The 16,472-nt window shown below is 38.5% G+C and overlaps 1 protein-coding gene across 8 annotated transcripts in view; it reads right to left on the reverse strand.

Annotated features, from left to right (window-relative positions):
• Window positions 1–16,472, reverse strand: part of PLA2G4A (phospholipase A2 group IVA) — a 121,070-nt gene that overhangs the window by 26,425 nt on the left and 78,173 nt on the right. For all 8 annotated transcript variants that reach the window (XM_082765974.1, XM_082765973.1, XM_082765976.1 and 5 more), the window contains 4 exons: window positions 14,835–14,872; window positions 12,280–12,421; window positions 5,038–5,174; window positions 1,332–1,554 (listed from right to left, as the gene is read on the reverse strand). In XM_082765974.1, coding sequence (XP_082622100.1) covers window positions 1,332–1,554; window positions 5,038–5,174; window positions 12,280–12,421; window positions 14,835–14,872 — 540 coding nt within the window. The remainder of the gene's footprint in view (window positions 1–1,331; window positions 1,555–5,037; window positions 5,175–12,279; window positions 12,422–14,834; window positions 14,873–16,472) is intronic.

The raw sequence follows: 16,472 nt of genomic DNA on the forward strand, positions 1-16,472 counted from the left end.
TTTTTTCTAGAGTTCTCAAATACAGGACAATGGGCAAATTCGTTTACTTCCAAGAAAAACAGACCAAAAGAATTTGTAAAAGGAAGCAATTTGCTTGAATGCCTTTTATCTGCACAATTCAGGAGGAAAGGAGTAGGCAAAGAGTTGATAGGAAGGTGCATTGCATCATTATATAATGCATTATAGAATCCAAGATAACATGACCACAAACAAAACTGTATTGTTGGACAGTGCAAGTTCTTCCCCTCCGTTACTTTAACGAATAAAACTAGGAAAAACCTTCTCTTATTCAGAACTGTCATTAATGATCATATGTTTTCCAATCTATGCTGTTTCTGAGAAGTCAGGAAAGATTGTCACTAGGAAAAGCAAACAGACCATTAAGAGGCTTACATTCGCTAAGCAAAGGCCTGCATCTTCCTCAAATAATATTCTGGTGTCCGCAACCAAAAACAGACTGAAAATAATTACAGCATAATAGTACTAGGAAATGTTATCTCTGAATAACCAAGAGCTTTATATCCATTTTTCACCAAGTGTATCAGCTTCAGATTTAAGCTAAATATCTGTGCATTTGTTTAACTCCTTAATAAACAGGGACTTCTAACCAACCTCACAGGATCATCAACACTCCTTTATCGTCAGAAACTCACTTTATATATCAGTTACTAAAAGCTATGTTGCCTGTTTTTCAGTATTTTAGTGTTTAAAAACTAACTGTAAAGTACACTTATGAAATTTGTAAGTGTATATATAAAACAAGTCTGTGAATCTATTAACACATTGCAATCTTATGATAAAATCAAATCTAAATTCTGCTTACCTGACTCGCTTGAACTTGAAGACTATGTGCTCAATTCAGTCAAATAGGATTTGTCAATAATAAAATACAACGCTATGAAGTGCTACTGCTATTTCTCAGAAAAAACAATACTAGAGATGTGTATCTGGTCTTTCCCCTTGTAAGTAATATTTCATTAAGTAAATGCTGCTTTTCTTATAGCAAAATGTGCATAAAGGGGTTGCAATATTTTGTAAACTTGTGTTGAAAATGCTTGAGCTGTAATTTTCATGGATGATATATAATGCTGAAAGGATGCTGCAAATATCCAGCAGTTGAGTTCATTTCCACTGCACATGAATGCATGATGTTTTCCTAGCTCTTAAAGAAATGAGTACCATTCAGAAACACATCCCGGAGCAAGAAGGTATTTTATGAGTTTATTATCTAGTATCCACTCAACTATAACTTTAAATATTAAAAAAAAAAAAAGCATCAGACTTATTACACAATAGTTTCACAACTCCAATAATCATAAAAATGCACTCACATTATGGATAAGTGTTTCACCTATTAGCATTCCAAAGATATCTGTGAATGTGACAGGCTGTCCTGAGCTTTTTTTATTCCACAGTGCTTCAATGTAGCGTTTGACTTTCTGAGGAGTGAGCAGCAGAAGTGGGTTGTGACTCACAGAGTTCATCAATTCTTGATTAATCTCCTTTGGTCCTTTTTCTGGAAAATCCGGATGTGAATACAAAGTTGACATGTACCTGCAACAGAAATAGGCTCTGTGAGTGCCAAACCCTGTTGTTTTTTTTAGGTGCCCGAACCATACAATAATCCCATAAATAATTGGATACAATAACTGATTAAATCAGATTTTTTACTCACTGTTTACACAATAGTCATTTTTTTTTTTCAAGACATAGGAAGCTAAATAATTTGTTCTAAATAGAAACTTACAAACACATATTCTTCAGACACTTACATATCATTTATGATGTAAAAGATTAAAGAGTTAATCGTTTACCTGTTTAAGGGATAATGGACAGAATTGTTGAAGGCTGAAAAATCAGACTTTCAAGTTGTCACAGTGTGCCTAAGTTTGGAGGACTGGATATTCTATAAGCATACATAGATAGTTCATTCACTCCAAGATCTACCCCTTTTTGTTGCTCTTCAGTGCATAATCACTATTCAAAAATTACTAAAATATACTAGTTTATTAGTGTATTTTCCAGGATCTAGGTGTTTTCATAATAGCACGAAGCATTATGACAACAACATGTGCAGGGATTTGAGTCTGAGGATTTGGAAGAAGCCTATCAGGCAAATCTCAATTTTGTCATTGAGTAACTTTGGAAACTAAAGTTTTGTTTACTCAAAACAAAGTTTAGACATGCATGTAGACAACTGTGGTTTTCACTTTATTGGTTTAGGTAACAGGATGGTTGAAGACTCTAGACAGGCTTTCCTAATCTACTAGAGGCTCCTTTCACTATTATTTATTCCATTAGTTGGCTCAGGTATACATACCATACTGCAGGCATAATTTTGCGTAGCAGTTTCACACACACTGTGTAAGTTTGGCTCTGAGATCACTGCCCTGCAATTTACTTGACAGAATGATGAACCTTGTCACATGCATGATGTAAGGACTTGATTCATTAAGGCCTTGCACAGTTGCTAAAGCTTAGCATGCACGTCAGTTCGTGGGTGGAACAAACACAGCAGCAAGCTTCCATCTAAGCAGAGAAAGGAAAATGCAGGACGAAGAATTCAGTACAAGGTTGAAGCAAGATGACAGAAACAATCAGGGAAGTAAACGCATTGCTCCGAAGTTCGGCATGCATCTGAGTGAACAAGCAAAAACCTGCCTCTCCCTCCAGGAAAGGGATACTCCACCCTTCAGAAAAAAAAGAGAAGAAGAGAGTATTATTCCCAACTAACAGACTGCATAGAAGAAAAGAAAGGAAAAAGGAAAGGAAGAAGGGGAAGGAAGAAGGGGAAGGCGGAAAGGGGAGAGGGAGAGTGAAAGGAAGAAGGGAGAAAGAGAGAGGGGGAGGGGGAGGGGGAGGGGGAGGGGGAGGGAAGAGAAGAGAAGAGAAGAGAAGAGAAGAGAAGAGAAGAGAAGAGAAGAGAAGAGAAGAGAAGAGAAGAGAAGAGAAGAGAAGAGAAGAGAAGAGAAGAGAAGAGAAGAGAAGAGAAGAGAAGAGAAGAGAAGAGAAGAGAAGAGAAGAGAAGAGAAGAGAAGAGAAGAGAAGAGAAGAGAAGAGAAGAGAAGAGAAGAGAAGAGAAGAGAAGAGAAGAGAAGAGAAGAGAAGAGAAGAGAAGAGAAGAGAAGAGAAGAGAAGAGAAGAGAAGAGAAGAGAAGAGAAGAGAAGAGAAGAGAAGAGAAGAGAAGAGAAGAGAAGAGAAGAGAAGAGAAGAGAAGAGAAGAGAAGAGAAGAGAAGAGAAGAGAAGAGAAGAGAAGAGAAGAGAAGAGAAGAGAAGAGAAGAGAAGAGAAGAGAAGAGAAGAGAAGAGAAGAGAAGAGAAGAGAAGAGAAGAGAAGAGAAGAGAAGAGAAGTCAAAGTGTTAATTTATTTATTCATCAAGCAAGGAAAGTCCAAATAGGTGACAGTAAAAGTGAATTTGTTTAAATACAACTTTTTGCAGCATATGTTTCTGACTGAATCAGTTTGGATAACCTTGCTATTTTAATAAATATTCTACAGGTTTCCATTGGGTCAACCTTGTATTCACACCTGAGTTTTCTAGAAAAAAGACCACATGCCCAGCTGAGACCTTTCAAGAATATGGACTATAAATCCAACCCTAGAAAGACAACGAAAAGTCTTCATGTAGCATTGCACAACTCAATTGCTCCTCATCCAGTCAAATGAAACCTTCAACTTTTGAGGAAAATTTGAAACAGTACATCTGGATGGCTTAATAGTCAGTGGTAAATCTGCCTCTCCAACCATTAGTGACAGAAAATGCAACAAAGGCAAGTTTGGGATGCCAACCTCTTGTAGTTAAATCTGAACACAAGCTGTTATTTTAGTCCATAGGTTGTTCTGTCAATTCAAATGCTTCCAGCATTCTGAAAACTTCCTATTTAGTATGGGAGCAGGGAGCAAGCTTCACCCAAAATCACCCAAAAGGGTAATTTGCAACAATTTTTATAAAAGCCAACAAGACAAAAGGCAGTGGATTCATAACACTGGGCAGGGCGAAGAGCAACCCTCTTATTCAGAAGACTGGTTAAGGCAGACGTAACACAGGTTCAAATTAGTCTACTGCCTACAAAGCTCTGAGCCTGTAACACCCAGAGAGTGCCTTTCACAGTGACATCACTGATTTTCTCCTGCTGATGTTGTTCCTGTTAATGACAGGATGAAGTATTCATTGAGTCAGACAGAAGGACATCATAACTACTTGATTAGGGCATTCTCAAGTTGAGACATCTTGGAAGATCTTCTCTCGCATCTGATTGACAAATTGTTTTAAAAAGCCACGGTACTTTGTAAACGAAACAGTGACAATAACAGTGATACAAAGCAAATCACATCACATATCGGCATGGCCATCAGCATTCTTCCCTTCAAGCTGGAATACATCTGCTCAAATTTCCTTATGCTAAGAAATGATCCCTGAACACGTCTTGGACATTCCCAGTAAATCTACTATGAAGTTTATCTACTACTGAGTCTAAAATGGGACAAAAGATCTTTCAATGATTTTGAGAATCTTCAAGATGTACCCCAAAAGGATATAATCCACTTGGAATGGAATGAGTCATCATTCAGTCTAATTGATTTTTTTCTTTTATTTAATAAGAAAAAGAAAACCAATCAAAAATATTTCGAGTTTATATCAATAGCTTGATTTTTTTGGTTCACCTAATAAGAAGAAAAACTCAGTTACACAGTTCTAATATGCACAGCATTGACCACTGATACAGAATCGTGGGTGTATATGTGTAGCATCTCTTTCCATCTATTCCTGCTACCAAAGCTAGGAAGACCACCTGGAGTCTGAGCTGTCCTCATCCATCCTTCCAGGCACTCTAGAACACCTCCACTAGCAGATCTGCTCCACTGCCATGCTGTATAGTAAGACAGCTGGCTCCCTAAGCAATTTACCTGTTGATAGTGTGTACATAAAATAGGCTGTGAATCACAACCTTAGAAATAAGTTAATTCTCATGAAAAATTGTTCTTGAGCTTCCTGAAGAAATACTGAAAGAAAAACAAAGAAAAAATCCTTACCATGTGGATCCAGAGAGGCCAGCAATGTAAGTTGCACAGTCTAAAACTCCTGATTCATAAAGTGCTTTCATAACTCCAGCAAACCCTACCATGGCACGAAATCCACCTCCTGAACCCAATACTGCTATCACTGGTACCTGCATAGATGAGAAGAACACAGTATGAACAACTCACTTCTGATAAAGACTTAAAGTAGCAAATAAACGTTACTCATCAGTCACTGGCCAAGCATACCGTCCTTGTGCTAATAAGGTCACAATTGAGTGATCCTCACAGCAGAGATGAAACCTACAATTTTTCTAGCCTGTGCACAGACACAGGTTAGCCAAACAGAAAGTATTCTGCAGTGTCTTAGTGTCACGTGTGTAAGAGCTTCCTATTTATGTTGCACCCAGGGGCGGGCCACCAGTAACCAAGAGGTGCCAACAAAAGGCGTGTAACAGCACCTCAGTGCTCATCCATGTGGGCACAAGTGATATAGATGAGCAGATGAGAGATGTTTTTCCCCCTCTTGTAGCAGAAATGCGGGGCACCGGGGGCCACAGCTGTGGCCTGTGGAGTTGATCTTTTCCGTTTTGAAGTGGAATGGTTTAGGCAGATGTTACCACGCCTAGGCAACATCAGAAGAAGACTCCTGTAGTCTTGCTCATGAAGCCTTGCTTGATGATGAGGATGGTCCATTCAGAAAATAACTATCAACTTAACCAAAAGAGTGAGGAACATCCTCCTGAACAGACTCTCTAATTAAATGAGGAAGACTTCAGACTAACTAGTCATCAACAGAGAACTACACGAGCAAAGGGTGCAAACACTGCAAATGCAGGAGGTATGCATGGGAGAAAGCTAGTGGGGAGACTTGCATATTCCCTCTCAGGAGGGAGAGGGCTCAGAGGCTCACCTCAGAAAGTCTCTGTATTAACATACAGAGACTGGACATGAAACAAATAAAGATGGAAGCTCATGTGCATTCACAGTCACGGGATGGCACAGCCAGTGATAAAGACCTGGTGGGACAACAGGCACACCTGATGCACTGCCATGGAGGTGTGGAGACTGCTGAGGAGGGATAGGCAGGGAAGACGGTGCAGGGGGCTATGCTCTACAAGAAGGCAGCTCCTTGACTGCACAGAACATCGGGATGAAATTAGACACACATCTTTTGGGATTTTGTGTGTCAAGACGAAAGAAAGTTGTGGCAGTCCTATTCACATTGCCTAATCAATTGGATGAGGTAGGTAAGGCTCTCCCTAAAAGAACAGCAGAAGTCTCCTGATCTGGCTGTGGTCCTCACAGGGCAGTTTAATCCCCTGCTCAAAGGGCAGCACTGTGCAAGCCATCAAAGAAGTTTGTAACAATGACCTAAAGCACATGCTGGAGGGGCTGACTAGTAGTGCTGCACCTCACTGCTGCTCACAGACATTAAAGGATCAGGGGACAAATGTGGCCACTGATAGCTTCCTGGGCTGCTAGTCCTCATGAGGTGATGGAATTCAGGATCAGACCAAGGCTGGGACGATGAATATCAGAGTTGGGACTCTGCAATATTCTAAACTCTGGATTATCCTGGGACTTGCTAGACGGAATCCTCCCAATTTTCTCTGTTGACTGTAAATTAAGCACTGATAATGTAGTCCTTTCAGAGACACCTGGGACTAGCTGACCTCCAGAGCTTCCTTCCAAACACTATTTCTATAATTCTGTTGAATCATATTTTTCATTTACTACATGCTGACAGGGGACAATATAGTCACTGTGCAGAATCCTTCATTTTAGGTTCTTTACAGGCACAGAAGGGTAGTGCTTCAGTTTTTCAATTCTTCAGGTCAAATAGTAAAACATATAGAGAGGGTGAAAGTCAAATACTGACTCTCCTTTGCATCCCGTCTACTGAAAAAATGTACAGAATTCCCAGCTCAATTTACTAGCACAGATTTGCGGCACTGCTTCAGACTTTAAAATACAGCCAATAAGTCTACAAATCAGCTGTAAACCAAGTCAGGTCTCGGCAACAGTAAGCTATTGCCCCCACAATGTTCTCGTACTTAGAACACTAATTGCTGAATATCTTTAGAAGTAGAATTTATTTGAAGATATCTCCACCTGTAGTAAGACTTCTTAATAAAAATATACTCTGATTTTTTTTTGAATGTTTGTCCTGATTATCCCTAATTGAGGAAATAAACAAAGTAGAGAAGATATTAAATGCAGTTATTTAATAACTTCTTAGTCACTAAACCACAGAAATTTTTAAAGCAATCTAAAGACCAGCTTTAATCCAAATGATATCTAAGTGACAGAGCCAAAGACAGCAAAAGTTACTAATAAGAAACAGAAGAGAGACTAATAGTATTTTGGTTAGGAGTTTAAAAGGAGTTTAAACCCACATTTGATAATAAAAAAAGAATATTACTAAATAGCATGAAGACAGTCTCAGATTTAAAACAACCTTGCAAAAACTATCAGTGAGATAAGGAGAATTTATGTGCATCCTTACACCTATTTAACTGCTAAGAGAAAACTGAGCAAGAGCAGATTCAGTTACAAGTGATACCATATTGAAAACATATTTATAGGAGTTTTATGTTATACTTCTTTCCTTCTTCTGGAAATATGACAGAAAAAAAGAAATGCCCGCTTGATACCAGCATGAAGAGTTTTAGACTAAGCAAGAGTCCCACCTGGCTTTCAGAAACCAAGAAGAATTTTCCACTGTTCAATGGTGATAAGACAAAAGCCTCTTAGTTGTTACTAAGCGTAAAAAAATCACACACTTGTGCAGAAAGCCTGTATCTGATCAAACCAGTAATCAGTCAAAAATTTCACTGAAACTCAACGTAAACTGCCAATGGATGGGATTAGTTATAAGAAAAGGGACCACGTGATTACTGAGTTTTTTTCTATAGGCTCCATACTTTAAGCAGTGAAATTCCCTTGTGGACCAAAAATGTATAGCCCCTTGGAAATGACCAAATAAGGTGAGACATTTCCTGAGGCTTCTGTTCTGCAAAAATTACTTACTCTTGATGCAGTAAGATTATTTGATTATCTTCTTTATAAGTATTAAGATTTAGTAATAGAAACCACAGGTATTTATTGGCATCAGCATTCATCATGCATATCCAGAGATAGCTATCTATCCAAAAATGACAAAACAAAGGTAAAGATTTAGGGCATGCCTGTTTTGTTAAGCCAACACCCCAATAACGGAGCAGTTGCTTTGAACAGAAGAGCCATATTACTAATCAGAAATTTAATAATGTACGTTAGGCTTTGAAAGCTCTTTACAAACACTACCTCATTAATCCACATAGACAAATCCTAACAGGATGAAGAGGGTGGTTTGCAGGTGCAAGCCTGGAAAAAGTATGCATGAACACTTCCAAAGCACCACTATTCAACTAATCTATTCATCAGTAATGTGGCACGAGCACAAGGGAAAATGTGAGTTTCCTTCAGAATGCAGAGATGTCTGTAAGGAGGATCAACAAAGAATGTCAAGAAGAGTCACTAGCATCCTGGCTGCAAATTCTTCCTGTATACTTAACCCACAGAATCAGAGATTCCTACACTGGGGGAGGATGGATATACAGAGAGGTATGTGTATATATAGGAATCTCTCAATTTCCACTTGGTATCAAAGCAAAGGATGAAGAGTTGAAATCTCTACTTTATTTCCAGAAGTGCAGTTCAATGAAAGAGCTCTAGAGTAGAGGGCAGTAGCTGAAGCAAGCTTCCCACATTAAATAAACCTCTTAAACACTGAAAAAAAAAAATAAATGGAGAGAAGCATCTACTGCACTTTTGCATCCATTTATTTTAGCCAATCTAATCCTAGTTGACATGTAGATCATAAGCAAGGTTATGACAATAAAAGTTCTCTCCTGCTATGAAGAGGAAAGCAAAGAACATATTTGCTACTACCAAAGAGGTAGCTTTATTAAAGCAGCATTTCAGCTGCAATTCAGTTTCCAGCAGGTTTAAGTGAAAGAAATGGTGAAATCTGAAATTACATACACCCATCTTACATGTTCTGCTCTAGGATAAGTAAGGGAGAGGCAGGGTGGAAGTAGCTGCAGGCAGAGGACAAAGGGAAAAGAAGCAAGAAACCATCTCATCGGTGAAAAAGAATGGAGAAATGAGATTGAGGCATGCATATGCCTCCATGTATACAGGCTGTGGCTAATGCACTCCGCTCATCTGAGGGAATCTGCAGCTGAAATCCTTTGTAAAAGCTGTGTAGAGAGAGGTACTAATTCCACTCAAGCAGATTAGTAAACATAGATTCACAAGTGGTACACAAGAGAAGTCACACAGGAAGCCAACAGCAAAACTGTGAGTTCAGTTCAAGAGTCCTGGTGACAAAAGCCTACTGCTCTAATCCCTGGCCATACTGCCACGCTTATTTCTATATGGTGGCATCTTTTCCTAAACAACCAAAGGGCCAGGCCAGCATGGCTTTCTTTTTCCTATGGTTGGTCTGCACAGCACCCAAGCTAGTTTTGAACAAACCAGTCTAGATATAATCCAAACAAGCTCCGCTGAGCAGGACTTAACAATCTCGATGAAGCATTTCATCAACGCATTTGTATTGCTTCTAGAAACCAAGCAGCATTGTAACACGGGGAAAGGCTCAGTGCAAAACATTTCTACTTCAACCCTTGGGCACCTCATTTCACCAAGAGCTGACTGTTTAATCTCTTTAACTGGATGTGAAAATAAAAAGCATTTGGGAAACAAGATCTCAGAAAAGCGAGCTCTGAAAAAGACCATCTCAGTCATACTTTTCAGTAACCTGGCAAAAAAAAAAAAAGCTGAAATACATTAAATCCTGTTTTGGGAATGAATGGTGCAGATGTTTTCGTCCAACTGCCCTGGAAACACAGTGCACAAAATCCAGACAAAAATGCCTGTGGTGTGAAAATATTTGCTATGGGGGACATATATATTATTAAAAATTGTTCTGCAAATCCAGTCTGAGAGAATTAGAGAAGTCTAATTGATTTTTGTATTTTTAGAAAATTGTTTAAAGCAACAAAAATTATCAAATGAAGTAATAACACAGGTACGAGAAATCTCATCCTTTGTGTTTTCAGAATGTGTTTCAACATTAAGCAAGGAGATTTGGAAGTACACACTTATCTACCATTCAGGGATGCATAATTATTTCACAGGTATTAAAATCCCACAGCATCCCTGCAAGGCACACATGTTGCTATTCACAGATGAAGAAACTTAGATGAACTCTGAGTAAGTGACTTGTTTAAGATCAAACAATGACTCATAGGCAGCTAAGAATACTTATGTCTCCTGATGCCATGTTAAGACTTCAAACATCCTATAAATCCTCCTGCTATCTCACATCTCTAGCAATAAAAATAAAAATGACAGGCTATAAGGACAAAACTGTATTTTAATTTGAACAAAAAGGATTTTTCATCACTAGAAGCAGCTAAAAAATTTGACAAGTCAGCTTAGAAATACACACTTGGCGTATGAAAAAGGGGAGGATCACATTACCTCAGTCCTTCTAGGGTTGATAAGCCTACAAAAAGAGATTACTGCCTGGTCTTGGAAGATGCAGCTACACTGATGAACTTTGAGACAGCGAAGGATACCAAGGGAAGATGATGATAAAAAGAATATGAAAGCTTACCTAGCTTTTGCAATAATGAGATTTACTGATGCATATATACCACCTGCATAGAACTGACACTTTAGGCACTAAGCATCACTCCAATCCTACCTGGATCTTGGCAGAACATCTTTGCATCTTTTCTGAGAAAGATATGTCTGCTGAAGAAGATCAGAACAATGTCATCCAGAAATATCTGCTCAGATAAGATTTACATGTATCAACAATAAAATAACTTCATTGATTTTATTTTTTTTTACAAAAACAACCTTCAAAATGTTTGTACACAATGTGCGTGATATATATCTCTACAAATAAAATATCCACAATATTCTCAAATTCTTTCATCTTCCTCAGAAAAAACATTCAAGCACATTTTATTAAGCAAGAAAAAGTTCAAAAGTGCATGTCAATAACACCTTTATTACCTACTGAAAACTTAATAGAAATTTAGAAGGCAATTCTTCTATGTTGGTTCCAGTTTCTGCATAAGACTGTCATATTCTGTTCATACTAAAATGCACAGAAGGAACCAGTGTCTTAAAGCCAGACTAATTCACTGATTCTGTTAACTGCTTGACCCACCCCGAACAGTCATCCTGTCCCAATGCTGGAAGCAAAACACTAGGCAGGGAACAAACAGGGAAGAAAGAGGAGGATGGAAAAGCTAGAACAATAAAAGTAACTGGACCTGGACCAAGCGTATCCTTCATTAACTTGAAATAAAGCACTGCTGTACAAAATCACTGAAAGCGTAAGTAGGGTTCAGCACACTTCCTCACTTTAATGTGACCCAAACCTTCATCAGTCTATCTAGCTCTACTGGGTTGACATTTTAAAGTACAGAGCACTTGTGAGTTGATGAAAGCTGCAGCTTCTGATACCCTCTAAGAATTAAGCTCCATAATCCTAATCCTATAAAACAAGCAAAGGAAAAAGAGAGGAAGGAAAGAAAATCAATTCTCAACTGACTCTGACATCAAAACAGCTCGTTTCCTGCCTGATCCTTTAGACATGAAGGCCATACAGCCAAGGCGATGTTAAAGAGCACAATCTGAAGATCAAGCATGCAAGGGCAGGTTCCACCATTGTGTGCATGCCCAGAGCCACCACATGTTCCTTGTGCAGCAGATACTGCACGTGCCCTTCAGGTGTTTTTTCAGATGACGATCTCGGCTCAGAATCGAGACCTTAACAAAGGTCTTCAGCATCAGGAATAACAAAGGAATTCAGCATCAGAGTAGAATAAAACACAGGGATACATCTCCTTCCATGCAGAATTCTAACCCCAGCATAGCCTTCAAAGAATTAAAACAAGCCAGATTAGAAGTTACATCAGTTTGTTTAAGGTGCCAGTGCAGATGAAGAGCTGTGATTTCTATCTGACGATGGCATTTATGCAGTCTTGTCCTCTTGCATATAATGGACATACCTTATTTAAGTGCATCTTTTCTCCTGCCTTAGGGCAGGAGAAAAATTGTTCCCCATCCTAAACGCAGTATGTACACAGAGGAAAAAGAAACTTTTCTGCTTTTCTTCTCTCTCTTTACATTAACCCCTTCTACTATCCACAGGGGATACTAATCTTGATGTGAACTCTCCAAACTTACATCACGGGAAGTGGTCAAGTTCTTGCTGTTTTCTTCTCCTAGAAATGACTTCATGCTATGCATGATATTATCTTTTCGTTGCTGCCGGAATTTCTTCTCCTCATCACACAAAGCCATACTGAATCGGAGATCTGTTGAAGAGCTATTTTGCAAAACAGATAGGCTTTAGGAAAAGGCATAATTCAAAAAAGAACTAAAAAAAACACACCTAATAAAACAAAGAAAAATAACAAACTTGAATAAAACAAAATAAAAGGTTACACATGCAACAACTGCATCACGTGGGTCTATGGAATGAAGGAAGCAAGGAACAATGACACATTGTGTGGTTAAGATGTGGATTTTATACACATCTTTTAATCCACATTTAAAATCCACATTTAAGATGTGGATTTTATACAGGAACTTCACTGTTCACATACTAGTGAAAACCAGACATTAAATATGCAGCTTCTGGTGGTGTATTGTGCAGTCTTAAAAATAAATACATAAACAATATATATGTGAGTGGACAAGTTCATATACAATAGCCTTGACCCCACAAGCATTTGGAAAGGGGAAAACTATTCATACAAGTAAAGTTGTTAAGTCAATGATACAATTGCTTGGTATTCCAATGTTAAATTTTCGGCTTAGAAATTTGAATTTTCTGCTTATCCATTGTAAAAAGAACTGCAATGAACAACGTTCATACACACCTACTAACATTTACTCTTAAGTAAAAGGTACATATTTAGGGAGGAAAGGCCAATTTTGATGCTTTATCCATTCAGCCTTACAATTAATAAGTGTTTGGCTTTTAGCAGGAACTGTCCTGACTGCCAACTGGAGAAACGAAGCCTCTTTTCTTCAGCTTTTTCCCTGCCTTTCGCAATCAGAATTGCAAATAGGGCTGTGTAAAGACCTCAATCCTGTACTTAAATAATAGCTACAACTTCGGCTCCCACTTCTCATTTCAGATAAGGTAGGACAAACAATTCAAGCAGTCTCCTCCTTCCGACCGGTTAACTCACCCAGTCTCATTCCAAGGGTTTGAACTACAATACTTCCAGGCTCAGAGTTTGACAGACCTTGGTTTTTAGCAAAAGGTCTTCAGAAAAAGCCTCAATATTGCCAGCCCAGAAGCTATCGCATGCTGAACACTCCTTTTGTGGATGTGCACCGCTGAATTCAGCAGGAGCCCTCCCACATAACCGCGTGTGTGTGAGCAACAGATACTTGCACTCAGCGATTTGCTGAGATAGCAGTGAGGAGCACACGGATTCTTCCTGGTATCTGCCTCACTGAAACTCCCATTTTTGTAAAAATGTGCTGAAAAATGTTGTGGATACTTTGACACATTCGTTATACTTTTGATAGCACTTTCACAAATCCTTTATGAAAAACACATAATAGTGAATTGGATCTATCTAGTCACACACAATGACTCCTTAGATTTATCTTAAAAACTATTATGTAATAAAATACTGGTAATTAAGAAAAAAGAGGAAAAAAGACTGTCTAGAGGCAATGTTCCATGGAAGTATATATGACACCATGAACTAGAAATCCATACAAGAATCCAAAATCCACATGCCCATCAGAGAACAGCAGAGTTGAACTTGATCGGATGCTTTTGTTTTACCGCTTCAATGCCTACTGCCTATATAGCAGCAACACATAGCCACCTTACATTCACCTCGTCTGAGACATGAAATATCTATAATGTACAAGCCCTCAAAGTTTTAGGGGTGGTCTTTGAGGACCACACACATATCATCTCTAAAAGAATAAAATGATGAGCAAAAATTATCCCTGGGGGATGTCTGTCAGCCTCCAGAGTCATTACATTTATAGTTACAGTGCTCAGCACTGCTATTTATAGTTCCTGCCAAAATAAAAGGACTCTTTAAATGCCTTGTGTTCAGTAACTCATTTTTAGACTTAAAAGGTATTTTTCTGATTACGCCTCAAGACAATTTTTGGTCTTTCACCTAGACAGGCTGAGAAAGGAGAAAGGCATCTAGAGAAAGAAACAAAATTAAAAATATTTTTTAAAAATATAGGCATCCGCATAGCTTTAACGGAAATCCTGCTCCTACTGAGATCTTCACCTTTGACTTCAGTACTGCATGGTATTAACACTTTTTTTTATTAACCTGGTATTAATACTGCATGGTATCAACACATTTCAGGGAGGCTTTGTAATGAGTATTCATATATGGTGAAAGCTAACGTGAGATGCAAAGTTACTAAAGAAGGTAAAATAATGAGGGTAATAGCTGAAGCTTATGTCTAAGAGCCCTTAAAAAGGAAAGTACTTAACATAAGCCATGATGAGAAATTCATATACAATAGCCTGGATCCTACAAGCATTTGCAAAGGGGAAAAGTATTCATACAAGTAATGTCAAGTCAATGATACAATTGCTTTGTGAACTGCTTGGTATTTCAGTGTTAAAACCAGGAATCTCTACATGATGTTTTCAAGAAAATTATAACAGAATAAAATTAAAAATGTCTTTGCTGCTATTATGTTTTCCAGTTATCTTTTTTTTTTTGATATGAAATACTTACCACACTTCAAGAGACAACTCCAAAGCCATTTCTGTGACCTACACAAAAGAGATTCAAATCTGGTCACATCTCTTACAGAGGAAAAAAAACCACAACATTAACACACCTGGAATATAAAAATACTACTGTCAAGGTGTTTTTAACATTGTGAGTTTCTTTGAAATGTAACTTTTTTTTTTTCTTTTTAAAATCACACAGTATGATTTCAAAATATACCACTTTATGACAATTACTCATCTTCAGTCTGAAGGGATATAATTGTCTTCACACACTTAAGATCCTTTGTTTCTATTGCCAGCTACAGTTCATCTGGTCCTTGCTTCCCAGTTCCCTGGGCAAATTTCATGCTCAAATGGCATCTGAAACCTGCAAGAGAATGACTGCTCTGTGCTCCATGTGAGCTACCCAATGTCTTTCCATAGTCAAATAAGTCTAAATTATCAATCAAGAAGAGTGATTGATTACAATTTCTGAAAGATGCAAGTAAATTAATGAATGTCACTACAGAATGCTTTCACTTCCATTAAGCATCTGCAAGGCAATATGTTAAAAAGAACAAAACAAAGTAAGAATTCTCCTGCCTCTTCAGAAAAGTAAGTCCAACAAAATGCTAGTTCATTGTCAATACTAAAAGGAACAATTTGACTGTTTTTTAGCACATCTAACAGCTCTGGTGATAACTAGCTGAATAGCTGCATGCACAAAAAATATTTGTGTGGCAAGAGGTGGGAATTTCAGAGCACTCTTGCAGGCTAAATGCGTCTACCTGGCCCATAAGCTACAGAATGGTCTCCTCTGCCTCATTCATAGAGCACTTAAAGGGGTTCCTAGCACACAAAAGGCTAAAAACGATGATTAAAGCACCAATTACACTTGCTAGGCAAAACCCAAAAGCACAGGGCTGCTGGAACTAAGAATAGGCAAGCATCTTCATGTCCCCAGCTCTCTCACAGGGAATGGCCACTGACACATCGGTCCAGCCTTGGAGGTGTGTAACACTCACACGGCATATTCTTTTGCTCCACCTCAAGCTATGAAGGAATCATTCTCCTCCTCTCTGTTGTGTGCTCACCAGGAACAGGGTTAGAACTGGGCCAGCTCCTTGCTCTGCACATTTGCTTCACCCTTGTACAGAGTAGCTACTGAGAGGAAATTGTAAAGCTCCCTGTGGCCTCCCCCCTCCTGCATACCTGCCCAGGTAAAACCTGGTGCTCACCTGGTGCCTTCCACAGTGGGTGCTGTAATGAGGTGGCTAATTAACAAGGTGTGGGGGGGAGGAAGAAAAGGCAAAGAAATAAAGGGTGAACATGAAGAAACAGAGCAAAGAGTCATTTACGGAAACACTTCAAAGGCAGATTAGCAATTACATTATTCCAGCACCTGATATTACTAATTTAGAAAGCACTTCAGAAAACATGCAGTGATCCAATCATTGAAAAAATGTATGTGCACACTATTAAATAAGCCCTTCCAGTGAAATGTTCCAATACAGAAAGTGTATGTCTTTTTTTTTTTTTCCCTTATACAGACTGCCATGGAAATCTCTGGAGTACATGTTGTGCATGCAAATAGTCTACACTGGGCTCAGCCTGACTTGATGTTCCTTTACCATTTGCCTATAAATTTCCTAAGGCATTT

This window comes from Aythya marila (assembly GCF_965140915.1).
Source record: "Aythya marila genome assembly, chromosome: 8".
Taxonomy (NCBI): domain Eukaryota; kingdom Metazoa; phylum Chordata; class Aves; order Anseriformes; family Anatidae; genus Aythya; species Aythya marila.